Source organism: Centropristis striata, chromosome 2 (assembly GCF_030273125.1).
Source record: "Centropristis striata isolate RG_2023a ecotype Rhode Island chromosome 2, C.striata_1.0, whole genome shotgun sequence".
Classification (NCBI taxonomy): Eukaryota; Metazoa; Chordata; class Actinopteri; order Perciformes; family Serranidae; genus Centropristis; species Centropristis striata.
The window spans coordinates 14,791,398-14,819,321 of NC_081518.1; the positions used below are offsets into that span (position 1 = coordinate 14,791,398).

Here is a 27,924-nt window from a genome sequence, read left to right on the forward strand (position 1 = left end):
TATATAAATAAGCTTCCTGGGAAAGTCTCTGACTGTTTACATCTGCGTTGTGCCCTGAATCATTGAACAGGGAAGACATGAAGGCCATGTGGCGCCATCTGTCGTCAAACACTCAAACAACAGGAAATACTATATTTTCCCAGAATGGATGTACACTTTGTCTCAGACGTGCTCTGCACGTAAATCTGCTTCTGGGAAACCTCACGTCTGGTCACCTTACAGGCCTAACTCCACACATCTGGCTGTCTGACCGCAGCTACGTGCTGTGTGTGTGTTGATACCAGGGTGCGAATTTAAACATTAAATGTGTGTGTCGCCAGAAACAGCTGGATGCTACTGAGCTAGCAAGCTGTAGCCGAGCAGCAGCCTCTACAGAGCGGCGAAGCTGTCAGATCAAACCAGCGCTGCAGCCTGGAGGGATGGATCTCTGCGTGGTAAGTTACCCGAGTGATCACGCTACATGTATTTATCATAAAGTCATATTTACGGAGAGGCAAACAACCAAGCCTCAAGTTGCCCTGTTGTGCACTTGTTTAGACACGACTTGTTGTGTTGTTTGCAGTGATCAGTGAGGATGAGGAGCCGCAGTAACTCAGGAGTGCGGCTGGATGGCTATGCCCGGCTGGTCCAGGAGACAATCCTGCGCCACCAGGTGAGTCCACACATACAGAGCAGCAGCAACACCACAGTGTAGAAAAGTCCTGCAGATTGTGATTCAAATTAACGTTATAATCTATAAGGACACCACAGTAAAACCAACAAAATAGCATTCGAAACAAAACCATGACAAAACCATGATAAATCAAATCAGATCAAATTAGCTTTATTTATATATGACTTTGCACACAACATAGTTGATCCAAATTGCTTTTCAGCACACAGAGAAAAGAAAAAAATGAAGGAAACAGAAATAATACTAAAAATAATAAATAATAAAACACCTTGAAACTCATTAAGATAGCATGAACAATGCAATCCTCAGTCTTCAACCTTAACATCAAATTTGATTTGAAGAAAAGTGACCAGCTAAGAAACCTGTTATTCAAGCTGCATGTTTTCAGACTTGTATCAACTTGTTTTTATGCTATTTTGTAGCATTATTGCCCAAGCCAGTTACTGTTTCTTGGTCAATTATTTTTCCTGCTATCCTGATTGGTTGTTGCAGCATAGCCTGGTCCTGTTTGTGCATGTTACCACCAAGCACACAGATAAGACTGAAAGACAGAACACTCTGACGTGCTTAATTATAAAAACATGTTTTCTATTAGTATTCACGTCACTAAAATCCATTACTGTATACATCTAATTGTATAAATCTATACGTATTTGCTTCAATATACACTGACATTTTCAAAAATACTCAATATGCAACATGGCCCATCTTATAATAATATGTCTTTTATATCATACATTTATAATTATTGATGCATAGCCAGGAAAGCAGCTGGACTAATTTTAAGTACTTTACATACTAATGGGTAGCCTAATCTCTAATAATATATCATAATGTATTTTTTAGTTACATTTTTTATTAATAGTATGTGACATGGAGGGAAAAAAACATGTGATATGTGATTCTGGAGGAAGGTCATGTGTGTAAACCATGTAATTGGTAAATTAGTTTCTATTAAAGCCAAACTCTGGACTTGGTATTTGCCCAGAAGACTGCAGGACACATTGTTTATTGACTCTGCACTGGTTTATGGAGCGCTCTCATTCTTTCAAATGATTTGACAAGTACCATAAAGTTCTACTTAAGTAACTGTACATACTTACTTTCTACCACTGCATTATCATTCATGGAAACGGTCAGGATTGCAGGTGTTTTGAAGTCATTATAGGTTCAGGTTCAACCAGACTGAGCTGCATAGAAAATAAACAAGGGTGAGCAAAGTTCAGCTCCTGGAATAGGCTGAGGACCGGGCAACTATGCACCTTTATCTATCAGCACTTCAGCAGTCAACAGCCGTCCAAGTTTAATAGTGTGACCCAGAGGGCTCACAGCTGATAGAAAACAGTGCCAACTTTCCTTAAATATAAATATACCAGGGTGTACGTGGAAGGGCATACAATGAAGTGTCAGGATATTTGACCTACTTCTGAAACATATACATTTCACTAACCCAACTTAAAGTCCTCTCGCCCAATGTCAGCTGGGATAGGCTCCAGCCCCCCGCGACCCGAATGTGGAAAAGCGGTTAATGGTAATGAATGAATGAATGAACTTAAAGTCCAAAAACATGCACTTAGGTTTAATTGGTGACTTTAAAATTGCCCGTAGGTGTGAGTGAAAGTGTGATTGTTTGTGTCTATATTTCAGCCCTATGATAGTCTGGCGACCTGTCCAGGGTGTACCCCGCCTCTCGCCCAATGACAGCTGGGATCGGCTCCAGCCCCCCGCGACCCGAGTGCGGATAAGCGGTTAACGATAATGATGAATGAATGAATGAATGAACTTAAAGTCTCATTTACTTTCACTCACTGTTAAAATAGCTTGCCAGTCAACAGCTTTTGGTTGGCAAAACTGAACATTTTGCAGCCATTTTTAATTATTTTTATATTCACCTTGTATTTTGAGTAAAACGTCAGCTTAATCAAGGTCAAGGTCACGTTTATTTCTAGAGAACCTTATATACAACCAAGGTTGACCAAAGTGCTTTACATAAATGAATAACAACAAAAAATCCAATCCAATACAAGATACATAGTTGAATAACAATAAACTCACAAATAAAAATAAAAGACAATTTAATCTAATAATATATGAGATGAGATGTACAATACAACACACAGAAACAACTTTCTTCTCACGCAGGTTCGAAAGCCTGGGAGAAAAAATGAGTCTTAAGAGAAGATTTAAAATTGTCCAAAGTCTTTGACGATGGAATATGCAGCGGTAAACTTTCTTAATAAAGAAAACATGACAGAAAAGAATAAAATATTAATTACAGTAGGCTAAGTATTATTGCATGGCACCTTGAACTGGTTGACTTCATGCGTCACTTATCGAGGTGCATATGTTCTACATGCTTTGCGATATAAACTAGAAGATGCTGCAATACTTCACTTTTAAGATTTCACAACTTTCCTTGAGTTCTCCTTTTTGGTTTATCTGGCTCTTTATCCGTTGAATCAATTTCCAAATCTGACTTTGATGTCGACAGGTTAGTTAGTCGATCCTTTCACCCCACATCAAAAACTCTCTCTGTCTCTGAAACAGATGCCTGTGTGCACTCACTGTTCAGGTTCAGACTGGAACAGCAATATTTAAATATCAAACTCCTAGTGGAGTAATTGTCAGGTGATTCAACAGAAAAAAATATTTTGAAAATCAATTAAATCTTTTAATCATTTTACAAACAAGGCCTTAGCCTCACAGCTTTTCTGCGTCTGTGCCTCTGTGTTTGTGTGTGTTTGTTTCAGAACCCAGTGACGGGACTTTTGCCCGCCAGTGCCCAGCTGAAGGATGCCTGGGTGCGGGATAATGTGTACAGTGTCCTGGCTGTGTGGGCGCTGGGCATGGCCTACCGCAAGAACGCAGACCGAGATGAAGACAAGGCCAAGGCCTACGAACTGGAGCAGGTGTGTTGTGTCAGACAGAGAGAGACAGAGGTTAATGTTCACACCAGTTCATGTTTGTTTGACCTTTTATGTTGAGTTAAATATTTTACAGTAGGAAGGTTTTGGTGTGTGGCGCATTAAATTGTCGTTTGAGAGGCTACAGTAAGATATCATATTAAACCAGAATCTATTTCTCATTTGATGTTTAAAACACTGATTTAAAGAGGAATATAAAGTATGAATTGAATTAAAGATTTTTCTTATATATGAATACAATATAAATGTATTAATGACTTAATAAATATAATACTAAATAAATCAAATAATTAAGTCAATTTTAATACAAGTTAATTAATACACTGGTTGATTTAAATAATTCATAAATCCATGGTGTCAAAATTTAAAAAAAAGATTTGGTGGCTTCAATCTTATTAAGTAGGAAATGTAATTTTTTTTCATACTGTATATATCACATTGTGTTGTATGACACATTATATAATTGCCAAGCAAAAAACACCACTTTTTTCTCTAATTTGATAGATTTATGATTGACAGTAAGTCAAAGAATTTGCTACACTGTTTTAGATATCTATTTATCAAGGTAATTGATTAGTTAAAAAAAATATATTATTTAGTCATCACTTCAGTCACATCACATCAGTGTCATCTTTTAAATCCTTTCTTAAAACTCACTTTTTCATCGTATTGCCTTTTATTGACCTTTACCTTCCTTTACATTGTTTTATAAATTGTTTAATTGTTTTATTTATGTGTTCTTAATTGCAATTTGTTTTATTGTCAAGCACCTTGTAACTTTGTTTTGAAAGGTGCTATACAGATAAAGTTATTATTATTATTATTATTATCATTACTTGTTGTGTTGACTTAACTTACTGATTAACATCAGTCAGTGAGTATACATCTGAACTGAATGAAGTGATTCCACTCAGCAAATTTCTGTTTTCCACCTTGACTAGAAATATTGTAGTTAATTTGAAGAGACGTTTTATTTGAGTGTTGCAGTTTACTTATGTTGTTGTTTGTCGGCAGAGTGTGGTGAAGCTAATGCAGGGACTTCTGCAGTGCATGATGAGACAGGTAAGACACAGCTGTTTACATTTCCACCTGTGTTTAAGTAACATAAGGTAAGTAAAATTACCTTAATTTATTTATTTTAAAAATCCTTTTCTCAGGCATAAATCACAAAGTGCTTCATAAGGGCCATAAGGGAGTCACATGTTCAAGAAAATACAAGACCAAAATCACAATACATAATGAAAAACCTGCTAAACACAAAAGAAACACTCAATAAATACATAAAATGCTGATCTGTTTCATACAGGTTACTTAAACGCCTAAATAAACAAGTGTGTCTTTAGTTGCCTTTTCAAAGTATTCACTATCAGCAGACCGTAAAGGCTGCTGGCAGAGCAGAGAGATCACACCCTGCATGGAAAGAGAGCAAGTTAAGCATGTTGGACCTGAGTCAGCAAGGTAGGGGTGAAGTAGTTCTGCCAAATATGCAGGAGTTTGACTGGCAAAAAAAGCATTAAAAGGAATTTATATTGGATCCTAAATGCAACAGGAAATTAAGAAATATATGTGTGGGATATGAGACAATCTATTTGACCTAGTGAGTAATCTTGTAGCAGCATTCTGATTTCCCCGTAGATGTTTAACCCATTTAAAGCCTAAAACGCGTGGAAAAAAATGCCTGGAAAACCTCTGGGCGATTTTGAAAGAACCCCCTAAAACCTGAAGTTTTTCTGGAAATTCAACAGAAGATTTTTTTGTCGAAAAGGATGGAGGTTTATTTATCCAAACCTTCAATAAAGTTTTTTAAAAAATCAACAAACTCCTATGCATAATACTAATACATGCCCATTAGCAAGATGCAAACATGACATGACCATTGGAAGAACAAGACATAGTTCTCATTAGCCTACTGTAATAAAAATAATAATAATCATAATAATAATACATTTTATATATTGCACTTTTCAGGGTACTCAACGACGCATAAAGTAATATAAGACATAAACAGTCATGATTTATTATATCATCATCACAATCAATTATTATTATTATTAATATTAATATATTATTAATCATATTATTGTTATCTCCAGATGGCCACAAATCTGTCTGTTCTTCGGTGAAAATATGTCGTCTAAAAACATATTCCTAATCCATAAATCCCGGTCGATTGGTTCCGAGGGTTCAAAGTCCAGATCAGCAATAAAATCATTGGTGCTGTTTTCATCAAGATCGCTACCGTCACTTACTTCTGAGCTCCTCCGCTATAGTCGTCTTCCGCCATGATTTCAAAGTTTTGATTCTGATGCATTTCATTGGCCAAGAGACCGAAAATAGGTGGAAAAAAATACAAATACTACAAAATGACAAATCCGCTGTCCCGGCCTTAATGGTAGAATAACGCAACAGAAATGCTGCCAGAAACCAGAAATGAGGTAATGCTTTCCCGGCTTAAATGGGTTAATAGCAGCCATACTGAGTGGGGAGAAAAATGCATTGCAGTAGCCAATGCAATGAAATGCTACTATGGAGACTAACCTCATTACAGATTAATACAATTGGGCTCATTGAATCCACAAGAGTCTCAGCTTTCCACTTGTACTCAATTCATGCAATTCCAGGACTGTTGTATTGATCCCACAGACATTTAAGCATCACATTCTCATGGTAGAAAATCCCAAAAGCTTGTGTTCTGGTTCTGGGAAACCACAGTATGTTATCTGGGGCAGTGTGGTATTTAAACAAACCGCTTTATGTAAACAGCTTCTCCAGGTTTGTGACCACAGTCTGCTATCTTAACAGGCACGTAAAACTGGCATAGTGAGTTAGTCAGAAAAACAATCTTTTTTTCATTATTAATTATCTGTTTGTGATCTACATGTTGAAGCGAAAGTGATAGTGAAAGCCCAGCTGCAAAAAAATTGTGTTTTGTTGCTTTCAACTTCCATGAGTGGAAATAAGATGAAGATGGCAAATTCACAGCAGAATGTTAAAATGCTGCAGTGCTCAGAGCCATAAAGCAAAGATAATATAATAATAATATAATATAATGTTGTAATCATGTAAACAGGGACATGAATAACCACAATATTATTTTTCATGTCCTGTGTATGATCAATAACAGGATATGGAGCATAAGTTTGATTCTAGTGTGCATTTGAACAAGCTGCTTGGGAATTTATTTAACTGTAAATGAATGTTTCCTTTTTGCTCTCTGATGGCTAAAACCCCACCAAAAGTACTTGCCAAAAGAAACAAAACTTTAACCAGAAATCAGACTTTTCATGCTGATCCTTGAACATCCCTTTCTGGTCCCTTCTGGCTCGGACAAACATCACTGATACATGTTTTGTGTCTGCATATTTGCATGTTGTTCTGTCTTCAGGTGGCCAAGGTGGAGAAGTTCAAACATACCCAGAGTACACTGGATTGCTTGCATGCCAAATACGATACTCCCACGTGTGCCACAGTGGTCGGAGATGACCAGTGGGGTCATCTCCAGGTGGATGCCACCTCCATTTACCTGCTGATGCTTGCTCAGATGACAGCCTCAGGTACAGCAGTGATGCTTTTCTGTGTGTTTTGTTTAAAGACACCACACATAGGTTTGAATTTTAACATTTCTAATGCAGGTTTAGTATCAAGAAAGACATTAAAGTGAAGCTGTTCTGTTCTCTCATCAAAGCCACCAGACTCCTTTCACAAAAACAGTCATTTTACGTTGCAGAAGACAGGAGTTGCTGGTTTTACCGCTGCCTTGATCGTTTAGTTTGTTTGTGTTAATGTGTGACTTTGGCAAATCCAAATTAACCCTTTAAAACACATGACAGTGTGTATGTAAGTATCCCATACCAATAACCGAGCCATGAGTTGGACACTAAGTGTGTCATGTTATTACGCAGGTCTTCGCATCATCTCAAACCTGGATGAGGTGGCCTTTATCCAAAACATGGTCTTCTACATTGAGGCTGCTTACAAAGTGGCGGTGAGTAACATTTTCAGAGGTTTGGTTTCTAGAAAACAGGAAAAGCTAAAAGCTTAAGGCGCATTTTACACTTCAGAGTCTTGGACAGTACTACTGCATATAGGGAAAAGGCTGTATAAAACTTTTTGTGGCTGATAAACTGCCTCGGCAGCATACTCCCTGTGTAAATTACCTCCACTGATGTCACCTGAAAATGAAAAGAATCTGGGGATGTGGAAAAAGAAAGAAGTGAGCTTACTGTTGCCTGCCCCTCAGCTCTGTTTGAGACTACGTTAGCAGCTACTAGCATGACACAGCTGAATCTTGGACTGAACTGTTGGTGGTCGAGATGAATTCAGGGTCATGCAGGCAGCAGGTTGTGACAAGAAAGAAGAATGTATGGAAAACTAAAAGTCGATATCTTTGGTTCTGCTGCTTTGACTCTCGTCTCGTCGTGAATCTGATCTGTTATAATTGTGCAAAGCTAAATCTGTGGAGTACTTTTTTAAATGCTTTAGTTTAGAGACAAGAAATTTTAGAAATAAATGATGTCATGACCTTTTGTCCCCCCTGTAGGATTATGGGATGTGGGAGCGAGGTGACAAGACCAACCAGGGCATCGCTGAGCTCAATGGCAGCTCTGTAGGAATCGCTAAGGTACAGGTTATTATTATCCGCATTTATGATAAACTACTATACATAAAGATGTATGAAATTTGTATTGGTGCATGGATGCATGTGTTGACTTGTGTGTGTTTGGGGTGTTTGCAGGCAGCTCTGGAGGCCATAGATGAACTGGATCTTTTTGGTGCTCATGGAGGACCGAAGTCAGTCATCCATGTTTTGCCTGATGAGGTTGAACATTGTCAGGTAGCGTTGGCTTTGACTTCAGCCATCTCAACATCTGCTCATTTTTCTTCTGCTGAACATGTCTGTGTGTTTTCCTTCAGTCCATCCTGTGCTCCATGCTGCCAAGAGCTTCAACCTCGAAGGAGATCGACGCCGGCCTTCTGTCTGTCATTTCCTTCCCTGCTTTTGCTGTCGAGGATCCGGACCTGGTGGCCATCACTAAATCGGAAATTATAAGCAAGCTGCAGGTAGATTCTAAGCAAAACACTGCAAATAAATGCTACGAAATTTAGGATTTTTACCTCTATCCTTATACATGTAAGTTACAAGCATACAAACATTTCCACTCTATGGTGTGATTTCAGGGTCGTTATGGCTGCTGCCGCTTCATCCGGGATGGATATCGTTGCCCTAAAGAGGTAAGATATATTCGGCCTACTGAAAATCTAAATGCTGAGTTTTAAAATGTATTTAATTGCTGTAGAAATGATGTAGCAGGGACAGAATAAGTGTTAGTGTTAAGGATAAGCACTCAACACCGAAAGTATGGAATGAGAGAAGAAATGCAGAAAAGGATGCTTTTTTTTCCTGCTACAAGATAATTGTGTTGTACAATTTGAGCTGAAAGTTACTGTAGTGCCTGACTGTTTGCTCTCTAGGACCCATCTCGGCTCCACTACGATCCTGCAGAGCTCAAGCTGTTTGAAAACATTGAATGTGAGTGGCCTGTCTTCTGGACTTATCTTATCCTGGACGGTATCTTTGCTGGAGATCAAGTGCAGGTAATATAATCAAACACACCGCTTTAGTTTCTGCTGGAGTCACTTTGCATGCTGCAGATAATAAACACATGACTGTGTACTTTGCACAGGTGCAGGAGTACCGCGAGGCCCTGGAGGGCATTTTGATCAGAGGGAAGAACGGCATCAAACTGTTACCTGAACTTTATGCTGTACCTCATGACAAGGTATCCCATTTTCTTAGAACAAATATGGCAGACGCACTTTTATTCTAGTCACATTCTCGTTACATAGTCCAACAAAACCTACAAATACGGATATTAGATGAAGTTTCATGAAGATAATAGGACATGTCCTTATCTTTCATTTTTTAGAGTTAAAAAAGCTGAACAGTATCGGCAGTAAAATGGGCAGACCAGGTTACATCTCTACTAGGATGTGGAGGTGTGCTGTAGATGAAGTGGTGACAAAAACAGAGCGCTAAACAAAAATTATGTAAATGAATCTTTTTTTTTTTTATACCGGTAGGTTATATAAATTACTTGTAGTGGTGATATCTGCAGTAAACCATCTTTTATTCTTGTTTGACAAAATATTTTTTATATATTCTTAACTGTTAATATTTCTTTTTTTTAGCCATGCTAACATCATGCTAGTGCCATCATCAGGTGAAATTTGAATTTGTCCAATAATAAACTAAAAACTTGCCAAACTAATAGCATTCCCATCAGCCTCAGCTGTACTTTATGTTTAGAGCCAATTAGCTAAACTAAGATGAACATGTAGCATAACAGCATTAAACTTGTGAGCATATTATCATGTTAGCATTTAGCTCAAAGCATCGCTGTTCCCAAGTGAAGCCTCATAGTCAACAGTTAGCATTACTGGAGACTCTTTTCCAATTTACTCTTATGAATCTGGTATTTCTCATCTATCTTTAGTTTATAAGTCTATTTCATGTATTTTCATATTACCAGTATAAGTACTATGGTGTTGACAAGGTTATCTGTAAGCTCGTCAGCTCTCCTCTGTCTTGTTTACCTGTTGAATATAATGCCGTCATCACTACAGATATGCTTGGAATGTGTAAAAAATGGGTGCAGGAACATTGGACTCAAAACGTTTGTTGCATGTGAACCACTTCACCTGTTTATCTTGTTATGCCTCTAACAGGTGGAGGAGGAGTACAGCAACCCTCACTCAGTGGACAGAGTGGCCATGGGACAGCTGCCGCACATGTGGGGACAGTCTCTCTACATCTTGAGCTGTCTTCTGGCCGAGGTACTCACGATTCCTTGAAAACAACATTCAAATGTTGGCAGCTATGTGGAACACTGCAGATTTTATATTGTAAATGAGAAAAAAGTCTCTTCTTCAAGATTTTCTCAGCAGACAGTGGAGTCACAAAGACTATATCTCTTAACCATAAACAGACAGTAAATACACTGCCTTTGTTTCCCTGGGTAATAATTTACCCTCTGTCTTTGTCTCTCTTTTTCTTTCTGTTTTAAGGGGTTTTTAGCAGCAGGAGAGATAGATCCTCTGAACAGGAGATTCTCTACAAACTTCAAGCCAGATGTTGTGGTGCAAGGTTGGTGATCGATCATTATTCCACAGAAGTTGGAATAATTAGGTCATTATTATTTATTTGTGCTTTTTCCCCCCCGATTAATTTGGTTTATTATAATTATGTGAATAAGGACAGAAATCACACCCAACTTAAAAAAATATTAATAATGTCCAAGACTTATTTCTTCTGTGTTTCTGATTAGCATTGGTTTTCATAGAGAATTTGTTATAGAAAACAGGATATAATATATTTAATTTCATATATGTGTCAGTTTGTGTTGTAGCAGAGTCCGAGGAGATCCAGGAGTTGTTAAGTGATCACGGCATCATGGTCCAGACAATGTCAGAAGCTCTGCCTATCAGGGTCCTGCCTGCTCGCATCCTGAGCCATGTCTATGTCAGATTGGGTAAACAAGCATTCTTTTCTTTAATGTACAGATGTGTATATTTGTGTAATGATTATAGCGAGCTGTTGTGTCCTTGCCACAGGGAACTGCAAGAAACTGAATCTGAGCGGGAGGCCCTACAGACACATCGGAGTTCTGGGAACATCCAAATTCTACGAGATCAGAAATCGCTCTTACATATTCACCCCCCAGGTAAAACTAGCGAGATGTTCATAATCACGGGTGGTATTATTAGATACTACTGATTATTTGATTTCTTTCCCTCTCTCTCTTCATGATTTCTTCCGTTTTTTCCGCTTTTCTGTGCTGCAGTTTCTGGATCAGCACCATTTCTACCTGGCACTGGACAACCAGATGATTGTGGAGATGTTACGAACAGAGCTGGCCTATCTGTCCTCTTGCTGGAGGATGACAGGACGGCCCACACTCACTTTCCCCATCACCCGCAGCATGATGGGTAATAATAAGGCTCCTAACTCAAAGCAGATTTAGTTTTCAGTGTTTATGGAGGTGAAACCTTTTGCCGTTTAATCTTATCTCACACTTAATTTCAGCATCTTGCAGAAATCTGAAATGATTTAGGTTGCATTTTACATGTTGTTTCTATTCTATTCTATAGTAGCCATGATCTTGAATGTGCATACTGTATATTATCATGTTAATTATTTAGCTGCACTTCACAACATTTGTTTACTTTTTATGCCCAGTTGAAGATGGAGATGGGATTGATTCCTGTATTCTGGCAACTCTCAGGAAACTACAGGATGGCTATTTTGCTGGAGCAAGGTCTGTTTGCATCTGTAACGCAGGGCATCTTATTATAAGTGTGTTGAAATGTCTGTAATGTTAATTGTCTGGCATGTGTGTGTATTTTGTGTGGGTGTTGTTTCAGGGTGCAGATGTCAGACCTCTCCAGCGTCCAGACCACTTCGTTCCACACCCGCCTCAGCTTCCTGGATGAAGAGAACGATGACAGCCTTCTTGAGGACGAGGATGATGACGAGGATGACGACGACTACGGACCGGAATATAACAACTGTGGGCCTTCAGGTGAGTTACTGATGAAGCGAGTGTGCTCTTTTCAGTCATATTTGATTCAACTATAAGTAACAAATTGTTTGTTTTTAACTCCAGAGGGCTCAAAAGACATGTTTGACCAGTACCTCACCCAGCTCCTCCACAGCACCAACACCAAGTACCATCTTCCTCCCATCCAGAGGGGGCAGCACCACGTCTTCAGTGCTGAGCACACCACCAGGGACATCCTGTCTTTAATGGCCCAGGTCCAGGGCCTGAACATGCCCAGTGAGTTATTATGAATCTACTGTGCATACAAATACCCATACTACCATACTATTTAGTATTATTTGCACAGCATGTAATCGTAGTATGACCCAAGTGTCTGTTTACTCAGTCAACAGTACATTCACTGTAAGGGCAGCTGCGGTATGTACTAAAAGTGACAAGAAAAAGTGTGTGTGGGTTTTCTCTTTGATTTGTGTTTACTGTATGCTGCTTTGGCTGGGACTTGATTCAGGCAAATTTTAGGCGTTGCAGTAATTACTCATTTGGCTTTGGGCAAGAGCTGAGTTTGGGTTATGGTAAGGAGAAACACAAACTGATGGAGAAACAGATTCCTATGTAGAAATCTGGTCATTGTCGTTGTCAATCTTGTGCATCAGGAATAAACATAACAAATAGTTGTACTTTTTTTAAATGCTCTGGTTACAAATTATATGCACACTTCCCATTTCATCATACTGCTTTAAATGACGTACCCACATTTACAAAATGTTGCAAAAGCAACAAATGAGAAAAAGTGAGAATTGGTAAATGGTAAATGGACTGCACTTATTTAGCACTTCTATCCAAAGCACTTAACACTACAGACTGCGCTCATTCACCCATTCACACACACATTCATACTGGCTATCCTACAATGGTGCCCCCACTGGGAATTCATTCACACACTGAGGAACGCAGCATCCGTGGGCCATTTGGGGTTCAGTATCTTGCCCAAGGACACTTCGACATCTAAGCTGCCATGGTCATGGATTGAAGCACCTTCCGATCAGTTGGTGACCACTCCACCAATATATGGGCGACAGTCTACCAGCTGAGCCACAGCCACCCCAGCCAAATTAAGTGTAACAAACAGAAATATGAGCACTATAAAAGAAGGCTGTCATCCTTATCCTGGAGGCATGCCAATGACACTTCAGCATTTTCAAAACATTGTCTTGCACAGTTATTGCTAATGTGCCACTGGTTATGCCACCGCATGCCAATCGTGGCACTCATGCAGAAGGATGCTGATCCCTGGTGGAGGGTAAGCTATCTAAAATGGGGTAAAGACGAAAGACGAGACATCCGACACAATCAGTCATCTGTGGTGTTTCAACTCCATCTACCAGTGTTGACTCAGCTTACTTGACAAGCAAGACAAGTTGAGTAAAGCCATGCTGTGTTATTGGGGTACAACACAAATCAATTAACACAAAAAAATTATTGTTATATTGTATATTGTTATTATTGTAATTATTGTTTTAATTTGTGTATTTCAGAGTCTTCCATGTATCTACCTGTGACTCCAGTTAAGACCAAACGCCGAAAAGCTCTCAACCTACTTGAAGTTCCTCTTCATCCTCAGTCTGGCCCACATGTGAAGCAGAACAAGGTAGACTCAGCATATCCTTGTTTATCTGGTGACTTCCCTGTTACTCTGAAGTGTATTTGTCTAACACCAACATCCCTCACAAGCCCCACAGTGCTGCTGACCTGCACCTGCCTCGAGACTCACAGGGAAACACAGACTTTGCAGCGTTGGTGAGGCAGCTGAAGGAGTGTCCGACCCTGCAAGACCAGGCAGACATACTTTACATCCTTTACGTAATGAAGTATGGACGTAGACAGCTACACACACACACACACACACACACACACACACACACACACACACACACAGCTTATTTCCAGCTTTGGCGCACTAATAAGTAAAGGTATTTTTTGTAATGACTCTCCCTATGTTTATGTTTGATGAACAGAGGAGCTGATTGGCTGGTGGAGTTGTCAGGTCCTGGGCAGGGTGGGGTCAGTGTACGTTCCCTGCTGGAGGAGCTGTATGTACAAGCTGGAGCCTGTAAAGAGTGGGGACTCATCAGATACATCTCTGGGATACTACGCAAGAGAGTGGAGGTCCTCGCCGAGGTCAGTGAGAAGGTTTTTTTTTTATAACAGCAGACAACTTGATGGTTTAGCAGCTAGTAGAGACTGTTTTGAACTAAATAGTTGATCGTCAGCAACAAACGGGTGGCTCAAGATAACATTTTAGACAACATGTCCATGCTGGATTTGCATAAAGATATATGCTTTTCATAAGAGATCTGAAGAACGTGTAGCAATATTTGTCTCTGCACTTCTCATACTCTACATCTGACATCAAAATACATTTTTTGTCCTGTGATGAAATAATACCATTACCAGAGGCATGACTCTCACTAGGGCTGGATTATGTATCGTCAAAATTATATAAAAACGTCTATAATATATTTTTTTCATCTTCCATCATTGACAAAACTCTTGTTCATGTATCAAAATACAGAAAAAGGCTCCAACACCATCTGTTGGCCATCAGAAAAACTGCATCATAACATATTGAATCAGAATAAAGATTAATGCTTGGTATTTTAGTGCATTAAATGAAACAGCAAGTCGGAGAAAGTAGAAATAGAAGCCAAGAATCATAAATAAAACCTGAAATCAACAAATGTAAAATATTTTGATATGAAGAATATTATATGAAAAAAAAACACTCTACATAGTTTAAAACAAAGATTTACTTCAATACTCAGCCATGATGAAGTGTCTCTGAGCAACAGTCAGAATACCTGCTGTATAACTTGTGTATGACTTGTGCAAAAAGAAACAGAAGTGAAATGCATTTACTCTAGAAAAAAATATTCACCCTGTTTTATTCTGAATAAACAAGATTATCATGTCATTCATTCAGAAAAACAAGAGCAGATTCATTTTCCAGAATTCTGAAGATTATTTTTTTAAATAAGTAAAACAAGGCAAATAGTTTTTCCTCAAGTTAATGCATTGCACTGTAAAAAAGTGTCTCCTCTGCAGAATCAACAAACTATGAGATCATTTTAATACTTTTTAATGATTAAAAAAGATTTTTCTGTTCCTCAGGCCTGCACAGATCTGATTTCTCATCACAAGCAGCTGACTGTAGGTCTTCCTCCTGAGCCCAGGGAACAGGTTATCACAGTGTAAGCTGCTGTGGCCGAAGGGATTTTTGTTAATTAGGTTTTTATTGAATCAACTACCACATAATAAACCAACTCTTCCTCCTCACTGTCTCCTTTCAGTCCACTTCCTCCCGAGGAGTTGAACACTCTCATCTTTGAAGCCAGCGGTCAGGACATCAGTATAGCTGTCCTCACACAGGTAACTCTTTAACCTTCTGGACTGCTACGGGACTTTTTCAGACGCTAATCTTACAGCTTACAATGTGTGTGTTTGTCACACAGGAAATCATGGTCTATCTGGCCATGTACGTGCGCTCCCAGCCGGCTCTGTTTGGGGACATGCTCCGGCTCAGGATAGGACTCATCATGCAGGTGATGGCCACTGAGCTGGCTCGCAGCCTGCACTGCTCCGGTAGGGGAAAAGAAGCACCAAACACTGCGTTTATATGCATAAAGTACCCTGCACAGTAACAACATGAAAAACTGTGTTTTTAGGGGAGGAGGCGTCTGAGAGTTTGATGAGCCTGAGTCCTTTTGACATGAAAAACCTGCTGCACCACATCCTCAGTGGCAAAGAGTTTGGGGTGGAGAGGAGCAGTGAGTGTTTTCTGTCTATTTTTGTCTTTATAGGATATGTGTGAGTGTTCATTCATGTGTGTGTTGGTGCCTTAGCTTTTAGAGAATATTTTTGGCTTTAAAAAACAGTCTGAATTAGCATGTATTTATTTATTTTTGGTCCACAGACGATGAGTCCTACCGACTTTGGTGATCATCTAACTCTTCCTCTAGTTTTTCATTTATTCAGTGAAATATCTGAATATGAACTTGATGGGTTGGCACGAGATTTTGTGCAGATTTTCATATTTTTCTAGACAACATTTTCAAATGATTCTGCTGAGCATCTGGCTTTTCCTCTATCACCACAGGCAGTTCAAAATTGTCTAATACTTTTGTTTATGACCACATACCTGCAAAACTAATGCCATTCCCATCTGCCTTAGCATTATTTTGTGTAAACTGCAAATTAGGAAGCATTATACCTGATAGAAATAAACATGGAAGAGCATTTAGCCCAGAGTGCCTCACTTGCATGGTTGTTGACAAGATGTTGTCTGCAAATCAGAGGTCTGATATGATGTTGCACAATTAATCAAAAATGTTACTTAAAGAAAATTGCTAAATTGGCCTGTGCAATATTCAAATCACAGGAGTTGTAATTTTTTTAAAGGCAAAATATGTGTCAAAGTACCATTCTGAATTAACCATCGTGGTGCTGCAGATATAAAGCTACAAATTGTATTCTGGATTTAGTTAAATGACACAATGATCATTTGTCTTCCAATGAAAATGAGAATAATGAAGCTAAAATTATATTTTCCAAATTGCCCAAGTAGCCCTAGTCTGGAGTCCAATGGCTTTGTTTGTTTTGTTTTTGTCTCTGTTCATCAGTGCGCCCAATCCAGTCAACAGCCACTAGTCCTGCCATCTCCATCCACGAGCTCGGCCACACTGGAGCCACTAAGACCGAACGCACAGGAATTCACAAGCTGAAGAGTGAGATAAAACAGGTGGGATGCAAAAATAAAAAAAAGTGGATAATAATCAGGTTGTAATTCTGTAGATAATGTAAACGTGGTATGTGCATCATATGCTTCTATCTATCTATCGATCTATCGATCTATCTATCTATCTATCTATCTATCTATCTGAACAGAATAACAGTGTTCTTGCTTTTGGTTGCAGCTGGATGGCTCTCGGCCTCTCAGTGTGGGTTGGGTTTAATAATATTTCGCATGTTTTAACGTCAGTCTAAACAACCAAACCGCCGGCAACGTCCTGCTCATAAACCTCTCCTGGCTCTTAACATCTTGTGAGCCACATCGTCCTCCATAGCTCTATATCACATCTCAGAAGAAAAACACGGCATGCTAAAATGACCACAATTCTCTCTGTCAAGAAGGTGGTTTTTGTAGAAGAGTATTACATTTTAAACAACTTTGCTACAAATTCATGAGCTTCCTGAACCAATCTGGACCTTTATTGAGCTGCTCTTAAGTAGCCCATTCTCATTATTCATTTCATGGTAGCATTTCTGCATGGAGTGGCTTCATTTGTTTGTTGAATGGTGTTTTTTTTTTTTAATTAATTTTTTTTTTTTTTATCGGTCATGTAGAATATTTAGAATCTTTCTTACTTGTTGAATGAGACAAACTAGATATCAAACACATCTGAGGTCGGGTGTCGTCATATGAGAACCTTGTGCACCATCTCAATCTGTTCTCTTTCATCTTTCATCCATATCCATGTGTAGATCTTCAGCGGGGGTCATTCCCTAAACAGCACTGTCACTTCTCCTCGCTCCACGGTAAACCATTTCACCTCATCTGCTTCCAATAGACTCAATTTTTCCTCTTTAGGGCTTCAGGAGGAATAATGTTTGTGCACACTCAGCAAACTAATCTTATATAAGGAGAGTAAGGGTTAGATCCCATGTGTCTCACTGCATTTAAAGATAAGGCTGTTGTTATTTCATCTTTTTATTATTTTCGACAATTGTCCAAAAGAGACCAAAACCAACAATACAGTTTTCCTACTAATAAATATTATCCGTGATATAGCCTTTGTCTGTGCCATTGAACTCCATTATTAAGCAAAAACCTTTATATATTTTGAACAATCAAAGCTAAAACCAAAATTTCAAAAACATTGGGACATTATCTAAAACATAAATAAAAGAGAATGTGATAGTTTGCTAACCCTTTTTTGATATATTCAAGGTAGTACATTTAGTGTGATAACTTGCCTTTTTTGTATATACACACTGAATTCTGAATTTGATGCATTATGTTTTACATTTATATTTTACACAGTGTGTCAGCTTTCTTGGAAACAGGATTGTATATCAGGCTGCGGCTACACAGACAACACGTGTTAATAGGTTTTTTTCGGATGTACAGAAATTGTTAATCACACTAAAACATATGATAACACCAGCCTTACGCTTTCATATGACTGGTGAAGTATTTTGCTAAGTGTGATAGAGCATGATGATCTTATGCATGGATGACTGCATGCACTGTGTAACTACAGATAAGTGTCTTTTGTGTGTGTGTGCGGAAAAACAAATATTTCAACCTCATTTACATATATTTGTTATGGTATGACAAACCTGAATATGCCTTCACTCTTGTCAGTTTACTCTGTATCTTTTATCAAAAGGCTTTTCCCCATTCATAAACCTGATGATGCAGTCAGGGGCGGAGTAGTAAACAGACTCTGTTATTATTTGTCTGCACCGCTGAGTCAAGACTAGTTGGGCTACAAATCTTTTAAATTTGTCACATAAGCATGATCTGGCACCAAATCAGAAGATACCTCTGGTTCTTCTTCATTGATTTTGATTGTTTAAACTGTCCGTTGTAAGTCAATGTTAAAGGAATGCAGTGCTAGATCTGTGGAGCGCTCTTAATATCTGAATCCAAGAGAACTGTATTATCTTTTACATTAAATGAATTTGGCCAGAGTGGCAAGAGTGCATTCAAACTCCACAGGATCAAATGTCATCAACAATTACTTAGCAATGAAACCCTCCTACAAAAACAACTTAAAGTAGGAAAAAGAGGCTACTGTTTACTCTTTTATTAGACTGTAGATATTGGATATTAGATCTGCTCTTTTGGATAAAAGGGAATGAAACTAGTATAAACAGGAAGGTAATCCCTTGAAGAAACATGATCAAAGGAGAAAGAAAACATTTGAAAACCTTTTATTATATCGGTTTAATCATTAAAAAAAAAGGCAACATGATGTTTTGGCCATTATAAAAAAGTTTTCTTCATATTTCCTGTGATATTTTTTCTTATAATTGTGCCTTGGTTGCCTTCTTGTTTATCAAAACATCTGAAAGCCCTTTCAGTGCTTATTTTTTTGAGATGTTATATGTTTAAGACTGAGCTGACAGGTGTAATGGTGTATTTAAGGAATACATACATATACAGGTGCATCTCAATAAATTAGAATATCATGGAAAAGTACATTTTCAGTAGTTCAAGTCGAATAGCCTCAACCAAGTATTGAGTGCATATACAGTTGAAACCAGAAGTTTACATACACAATATAAAAAGACATATGCTTTTTTTTCTCACTGTCTGACATGAAATCAGACAATCACTTTTCCTGTTTTAGGTCCGTTAGGATTACCAAAATTAATTCTATTTGCCAAATGCCAGAATAATGAGAGAAGGATTTTTTTAGACAATTTTTTATTACTTTCTTCAAAGTCAAGTTTACATACACTAACATTATTATGCCTTGAAACAATTTGGGAAAGCCCAGATGATGCTGCCATGTCTTTGGAAGCTTCTGATAGGTTTATTGACAACATTAGAGTTAATTCGAGACACACCTGTGGATGTATTTTAAGGCACACCTAAAACACACTGCTTTTTTGTGTAACCTTATTGGAAAATTCGAAAGAAACCAACAAAAATATCAGGGAGATAATTGTGGACTTGCACAAGTCTGGTTCATCCTTGGGTGCAATTTCCAGATGCCTGAAGGTGCCACATTCATCTGTTCAAATAATTATACCCAAGTATTAACACCATGGGAATGTCCAGCCATCATAGCGCTCAGGAAGGAGACGGGTTCTGTGTCCCAGAGATGAATGTGCTTTGGTCCAAAATGTGCATATCAACCCAAGAACAAAAGCAAAAGACCTTGTGAAGATGCTGGCTGAAGCTGGTAAGAGTGTGTCATTATCCACAGTGAAACGAGTCCTGTACCGACATGGGCTGAAAGGCCACTCTGCCAGGAAGAAGCCATTACTCCAAAAGAAACATAAACAGTTTTGTCAGACCACAGGACATGTCTCCAAAAATTAAGGTCTTTGTCCCTGTGTACATTTGCAAACTGTAATCAGGCTTTTTTGTTTCTTTTGGAGTAATGGCTTCTTCCTGGCAGAGTGGCCTTTCAGTCCATGTTGGTACAGTACTCGTTTCACTCTGGATAATGACACACTCTTACCAGCTTCAGCCACCATCATCACAAGGTCTTTTGCTTTTGTTCTTGGGTTGATATGCACATTTTGGACCAAAGCACGTTCATCTCTGGGACACAGAACCCGTCTCCTTCCTGAGCGCTATGATGGCTGGACATTCCCATGGTGTTAATACTTGGGTATAATTATTTGAACAGATGAATGTGGCACCTTCAGGCAGAAGGTGCCACATTCACAATCAGAAGCTTCCAAAGACATGACAGCATCATCTGGGCTTTCCCAAATTGTTTCAAGGCATAATAATGTTAGTGTATGTAAACTTCTGACTTTGAAGAAAGTAATAAAAAATTGTCTAAAAAAATCCTTCTCTCATTATTTTGGCATTTAGCAAATAGAAATAATTTTGGTAATCCTAACGGACCTAAAACAGGAAAAGTGATTGTCTGATTTCATGTCAGACAGTGAGAAAAAAAGCATATGTGTCTTTTTATATAGTGTATGTAAACTTCTGGTTTCAACTGTAGATGGACATACTTATCAGAGGCCAACATTTCCATATTAAGCATACTTTTTAAAATTGGTCTTTTGTAGTATTCAATTTTTTTGAAACATTGAATTTTAGGTCTTCATTAAATGTAAGCCATAATCATTATAATTAGAAGAAATTAAATAAATTAAAACATGAAATGTTTCATTCTGTGTGTAATGGACCTATATAATGTGTTATTATTATTTTACTGACATAAATAAACTTTTCTCTGATATTCTAATTTATTGAGATGCACCTGTAAGTACATGGAGATAAGGCTGAAAATCAGTAATGTGGTCTATTAAATATGTTCCAATAGTGTCTCTTCCTGTTCTGTCACCACAGCGCTGCAGCAGTCCGTCCACTCCCAGTGGGATCCTGTCACCAGTGGGCCCCGGTCCAGCAGATGGACAGCTACACTGGGAGGAGAGACAAGGTCAGTGGCTTAGGAGACGCAGGCTGGATGGAGCCATCAACAGAGTACCGATGGGTTTCTACCAGAAGGTCTGGAAGATCCTGCAGAAGTGCCATGGCCTGTCCATCGATGGATATGTGTTGCCGTCTTCGACCACGAGAGAGGTAGTATCTCACAGACTAAAGCTGGATTTAGGACTACATGTGTGTGTTTAACTCATAGGCTGTATAAATAATGGACGTAGTCACCGTGACATCACCTGTTGGTTTGTGGACTGCCCGTTTGAGGCATCGAGTTCGGTGTTACACTGGTCACCATTTGTGTCAAGACATTTTTAATGAACAAAATGTTCCAATAAACTGTCATTAAATCAAAATACATGATGAAATGAAAGGGTCAAAGCTATGAGACAAAACCAGACAGAAACAAGGACAACTACAAACAAGTTCATTGCTGTGTATAATAAAGATTATTATATTTATTATGTCTATGCTGGATAGCATTGCTTTTTCTTCTCTCCCGTTCTCTCCTGATGACGGCTCGCCTTATTAGTGACCTTTCAATCAAAGATAGCCATGTCAACGCCCCTGCTGGAATTTTTGGTAGAATGCAGCTTAAGGCACTTCCTGGTTTGCCTCCCTGCTCAGACCCGGAGGTTGCCGCCTGGTTTAACTGTGTTTTCTGTGTAGATGACAGAGGGAGAGATCAAGTTTGCGGTGCAGGTGGAGTCCGTCCTGAACCACGTCCCTCAACCTGAGTACCGGCAGCTGCTAGTGGAGACTTTGATGGTCCTTGGCCTGGTAGCCGACGTGGATGTGGACAGCGTCGGCGGCATTATCCATGTGGACCGCATCCTGCATCTGGCCAATGACCTCTTCCTCAGTGACCAGGTGCTGAGACCGCAAGAGAAACATTTTACTTTGAAAGGACTTTTATGTACAGTCATGGAAAAAAAAGTTTGACCATTGTTTTCTTCAATTTGTTGTTCATTTTAATGCCTGGTACCACTAAAGATACATTTGTTTGGACAAATACAATGATAACAACAAAAATGGCTCATAAGAGTTTAATTTAAGAACTGATATCTAGCAATTTTCCATGATTTTCTTGATAATGATTTTGGTTATTATCAAGAAAACCATGGAAAATGTCTAGATATCAGCTCTTACATTTAACTCGTATGAGCTATTTTTGTTGTTATCATTATATTTGTCCAAACAAATGCACCTTTAGTGGTACCAGGTATTAAAATGAACAAGAAAGCAAGGAGAAAACAAGGGTGGTCTAATATTTTTTTCCATGACTGTTGTTGTTCCTCCCCTGCATCCCCAGAAATCCCACAGTGCCGGTGATTATTTCCTCGAGAAGGACCCAGCGACGGGAATCTGCAACTTTTTCTACGACAGCGCCCCCAGTGGCAGCTACGGCACCATGACCTACCTGTCGAAGGCGACCATCACTTACGTCCAGGACTTCCTGCCGAGCTCCAGCTGCCTGATGCAGTGAAAGTGCAGACTGGGGTGTGTTTTATCATAAATGAAGCATCATCTGTCCAAAAGCAGCAAAGCTTCTCGTTATCATGTGGTGCTTGTGAGTATTTACTCATCAATAAACTCTGTAGCTCTCATACACTGATGTAACATCACAGCCTTGGCAGCTGATTTCAAAAGACCATATACAAATGTATTTTTTCTCTCTAAGTCTGGACTGTAAACTTATTTATTGACTTAATAACATATAAGCACATCTCTGTGCTCTTGGTGTTGTGTGTGACAATACTATATACATTGTCTTGTAATTGAATGTCATATAATATAACTGCTGAGCCTGGTAATTATCAGAGTGAATATGTTAAGATTTTGTGCACACAAATTATTAATTATTGCCCTCAAATCAAGAACTTGTACTTTTATTTCATGAATTCTTCTTTTTTTTTTCTATATTTAGTAATATAATTTATGGTTCATGGCTGACCCCAAATATGCAAGAAAGATAATCAAATATAAATTTCAAAAATCAATCTATACCCTCAAATTACTTTAATCATGTATTTGTATTTTATTGTTATGATTGTATGATTGTTCTAAAAATTATTGTTCTTTTTTAATATATATATATCAGATAGTTTCCAGGCTCTTGATGATACTAAAACTTATTTGTTGTAGTCTTGTGTGTTGTATTATCATGAACCTGTATGGGAACAAGAATCATAGTTGGCGTTGAAAGCCAAGATTGTCTTTGTGTCCATGTTGTGTTTTGTATGATGAATGGAAGTTGATCTGTCTGCATCTGAGTGGCACCCTGAGGTTTTGCTACAAATATGGCGAGTCAGCATTTTGCATGTACCTCAACATATTGATGGTTTGTTCATTTATGTACAGTGAAGATATGTTTATTTCTGCCATGTTGGGATAGAATTTTGCTTTAATACTTAAATGTTTTATATGTACAGTATATATAGAGAGTACATGCACGATGTGTACATAAAGACTGAAATGGCAGTTCAGCTGGATGTTTGTTAAGTATCAGAGAGGTGTGGAGTATGTTGAAGAGGGTCTTTGTAAGTCTGAGAAGTGCAGAAAGGAAAACTAGTTTTAAACAACTTTCATCCCAATGCTTTGATTTTAAAAGCAAAGTGACATGAAACAGTAAAGTTTATATATTTGAATGCTAGCCTTAACCCTGACATATTTGCATATGCTTAAAATGCAAGAAATGGAGATAAATAGAATTATTTTTACTATAACACATTGTACATGTCTGCTGTTTAATTATTTTAGCAATGCAGTTTCCTCTCATTTTCATTAGAAAAATATTTATGACATTTTCAATGCATGTTCATGTTCAATAATAAAATCATTTGACTAACAGTTCTGTGGGTTTGACTTTATTTAATTTTGCATACACAGAGTGACTGAAAGGACATTCAGAGAGCACAGACTGCCAAGCTCATTATATTGCAGTGTTAACAAAAGTGAAACCACTCCAAAGTTTCATGGTTTCTACCTTAACCCATGCTTCATCCTTCCACTCAGTTTCATGAGAATTGAAAATTAAATAATTATTTTTAAAATGGGTTTATAGTCAAACTCTTACTTTTTTCTGAGTAAAATCTTAATTTACAATTCAATTAGTAACTAAAGCTGTCACTTAATTCTAGTGTAGTAAAAAGTGCAATATTTCCCTCTAAAGTACAAGTGCATCAAAATTTGTAGTGAAATACAGTAGTTGAGTAAATGCACTTAGTTACAGTACATTACATTTTACACACCAACAGTAGCCAAGATACAGGGCCTGATCCATCAATACTATTACTTTAATACATTATACATATATACACACACAGAATTAATTCACACAATATATACGCATACAAAAGAAGAAGAAAAGGCTCAAATTAATTGAACAACTTAAACAGACTGCTGATGATTATTACGTATCCTTTCAATGGGAATTCTTTATCCAGTTTTATGGGTCAGAGGGTTATTCAGTCAGTCAAAATAGTCAGTGATAATTGCTTATTGATATTTAAATCAGGAGAGACCAGAGAATTAAGTGTAGATAACATTTTGGTATATTGGATATGTGATGATGATGAGTCTTTGGTGCTTAGACTTTACAGGGAGACTCCACATGAAGGAATCACATTTAAAAACAGATGCAGTAGCAAGATGATAGGCTAACAATGAAGGTGTGTTGCTGTGACACCAACTGATGGGAACAGCACATAGCATGATTGTCAGCCCCAGGCAATGACAGCAGGACGTTATGAGGGAGCATGTGTGAGAGAAGTGAATGACTGAATGAATGAATAAAACTGAAGGCACTAGCATGCAGAGTTAAGTCTTCCTGATGAAGAGGGACAAGAAACCCCTCACCGAGGTGCCTTCCAGCTCAGCCAGCAGTGTTCCTCGGTACACATTTCTTCCAGCTATAGTGGGAGAGACGGTGGGAGGCTGGACAGGCACACTTATAACCACCTTTTTGGTTCACACACAGGTGGGAACATCCTCCATTCTTCCGGCTGCACTCATTAATGTCTGGAGGAGAGGAAAAGAAATGAATGAAATGAAGATTTGCTTGGGATCTCTGTCTCCACATACTACAATTATGTTTTATCTATAGTTCTCAACCATCACTCAGCACTTTTAGACGGTTGACTAGATCTCCAACTGTGTTTGGGACCTCTGTCTCAACATACTACTTTTTTGTTTTATCACCAGTTATACTGAACCATGATTCAGCACTTTTCCTACTTCAACTTTATCTTACCCTTTTAAGCCACCGTTGGAGTGTAGCGTCAGCTCTTCAATTAAAAATATTCCCTGTTTCCAACTGCTGCTCACTGTTCTTCAGAGAAGCCATGAGGGTATTCATCTATTTTTTGTGCACCTTGACCACAGCCACAAGGGAGGTTCTTGATTTCTCTGTCTTTTACCGGATGAAGGTTTTCGGCCCCTTTCGCAGTCATCACTTTGGTGGTCTTTTCTTTCTCTTGTGCAAGCTTAGCAACATAACACTATAGAATGTCACACACATTATTCTTTATCAACAGCATAGCCAAACATGACTCATCACTTTCATTACATCTCATCAATCTCCATCATTTTTTCTTGGTACAGTGCTCTTAGGCATTTTTGGGGGGATCTCCGTCTCTACATACTACTTATGTGTTTTATCACCAGTGACTCCACGCTTTTATACAAACAACTAGATCTCCGTCAGTTTCTCTCCATTTTGGAATGGTACAGTACATTGCTTTCAAACTGACTACTTCTGCAAACTTTAAGTGACAAAAACCATTCCGCTATCGAAACATTTTGCTCTTTAAGGAAACCCTTAGGCAAAGCAGTTCAGGTTCCAAAATGCAAGTTTTACATTAAAGCTTTCAGCTTTTTGCATTGCAGTAAATGCATTAAATCTTTGATATTTTCAAGACAAATAATACATTATTCTGCATTTTTCTCTCTGATTTGCAATTATTTTTAGCCTTCAGCATTCCAACGAATCTCCTATTTATGTGAGCTTCACTCTCTGAGTTGGCATGACCCCACTGACCTTCGCAGTGTTGGCCATCTCTGTGGAGTGTGTATCCTTTGGGGCAGATGCAGCGGTGAGATCCTGGCAGATTGACACATCGCCACTCACATGTTCCCTCCTGACACTCATTTATATCTGTGTGTGGACACATAAGTTGGAGAAATCAATTAATGATTTATTGTAGGAAACGCAGGGAAATACCATAAGCTTTGGTATTTTTTTCCTCACCTACACACTCCTCCCTTCGAGCATTTGTATTTGAATTCTCCAGTGACATTGTTGGTTGCTTCCTGTACCCAGGGGGACACTCAGCGATGCAGCTGTGTCCATCTCCGGCTAAGACATGTCCATAGGAGCAGGAGCATCGGTAGGATCCTGGTGAGTTGTGGCACTGCTCTGCACATGGCCCGAGCCCCTGATTAACAGCACACTCATCTATATCTTGATGAGAAAAAAAAACATGTTTAGAAGGTGAAAACCAAGTCAAAATCTTCTTTTTCTATACAAAAGTTACACTGAAAGAAAAACCTTTTTAGTGCTAGCAACAGTTGTTTCACCTTTTTCATAACATCTATCTGAAGACGATGTAATAAGATTTTTTGACATATGAGGGCAGACTACTTTTCTAAAAGATAACCTACTCAGAATACAACAAAATTTGAGTTGTGTGTTGTGGAGGCAACAAGACAGACACCGCAGCATGGCTATTATTACTAGTTTCAGACGGATGCAGTTGTCATTTTTGCATCCAACCTACATGTAATGGAACATGGGGCTGACCTCATTCCGTGCTAGATCGCAAATGCTAACACCACCTCAGTTTAGATTAAGATAAAGATTCCCTTATTAGTCCAACAATGGGATGCCAATTACCACAATACACCAATACCAACCTTCCCGGCAATGCATCCAATAGTTGAAAAAATTGACCTCATGTGAACCTCACGGTGACACTAGAGGAAAAGTCTGGGGATCCTCAACATTATTAGGACTCATCATTTGCGAACAATGAATGTGTGCACCAAATGTCATGCCAATCCTGTGAACATAGCTAGGGTTATGTTCTTTAGGTGTCCTCTAACCTTGGCAATGGCTGTCTGCAGTCTGAAGGCTGTAGCCAGCAGGACACTGGCAGTAGAAGCTCCCGAGAGTGTTAATACATTCAAACACACAGCCTGTTACAGCTTCAGGCAGCCAGCACTCATCCACATCTGGAAACATGGAGAGCAATAAGGAAAAACACTTTGTGCATAGATGTAAATTACATAAACAGACACAAATGTATAAATACACACACACAAACACACACCTTTGCAGGTGGTCTGGTCATGAGCTAGTTGATAGCCGTCATCACAGCTGCACTTAAAGGACCCAAATGTGTTGATGCATCTCTGCTGGCACTGGTGCTGCCCCTCCACACACTCATCTAAATCTACACACACACACACACACACACACACATACACACACACACACACATAACAATGAATGGACACAGATGTAATGAAACACACACCCCCGTGTACAGTCAGTCTGACAGAAACACACACAGTCCAGGC

General features: G+C 38.7%; 1 protein-coding gene across 3 annotated transcripts; it reads left to right on the forward strand.

Moving 5' to 3' along the window:
- On the forward strand, positions 1–24,195 carry phka2 (phosphorylase kinase, alpha 2 (liver)). 3 transcript variants are annotated; one of them, XM_059352683.1, is made up of 32 exons: positions 1–434; positions 563–652; positions 3,424–3,582; positions 4,612–4,659; positions 6,983–7,151; positions 7,500–7,582; positions 8,138–8,218; positions 8,333–8,431; positions 8,512–8,658; positions 8,776–8,829; positions 9,070–9,192; positions 9,282–9,377; positions 10,324–10,431; positions 10,663–10,741; positions 10,992–11,126; positions 11,209–11,318; positions 11,439–11,583; positions 11,834–11,912; positions 12,019–12,176; positions 12,261–12,431; positions 13,691–13,803; positions 13,887–14,023; positions 14,171–14,333; positions 15,324–15,403; positions 15,503–15,581; positions 15,665–15,794; positions 15,878–15,979; positions 16,832–16,950; positions 17,126–17,149; positions 21,256–21,489; positions 22,015–22,215; positions 22,658–24,195. In XM_059352683.1, exons 2-32 carry the CDS (start codon positions 575–577, stop codon positions 22,829–22,831), a joined length of 3,678 nt encoding a protein of 1,225 aa, XP_059208666.1. In that variant the 5' UTR covers positions 1–434; positions 563–574; the 3' UTR covers positions 22,832–24,195. The 3 variants fall into 3 exon arrangements, 2 of the variants coding, with proteins under 2 accessions (XP_059208666.1, XP_059208657.1); XM_059352674.1 differs by lacking the exon at positions 17,126–17,149 and adding an exon at positions 17,694–17,747; XR_009395829.1 differs by lacking the exons at positions 22,015–22,215; positions 22,658–24,195 and having other exon boundaries at positions 2–434; positions 17,126–17,747; positions 21,256–21,347.
- Positions 24,196–27,924: the final 3,729 nt, after the last annotated feature.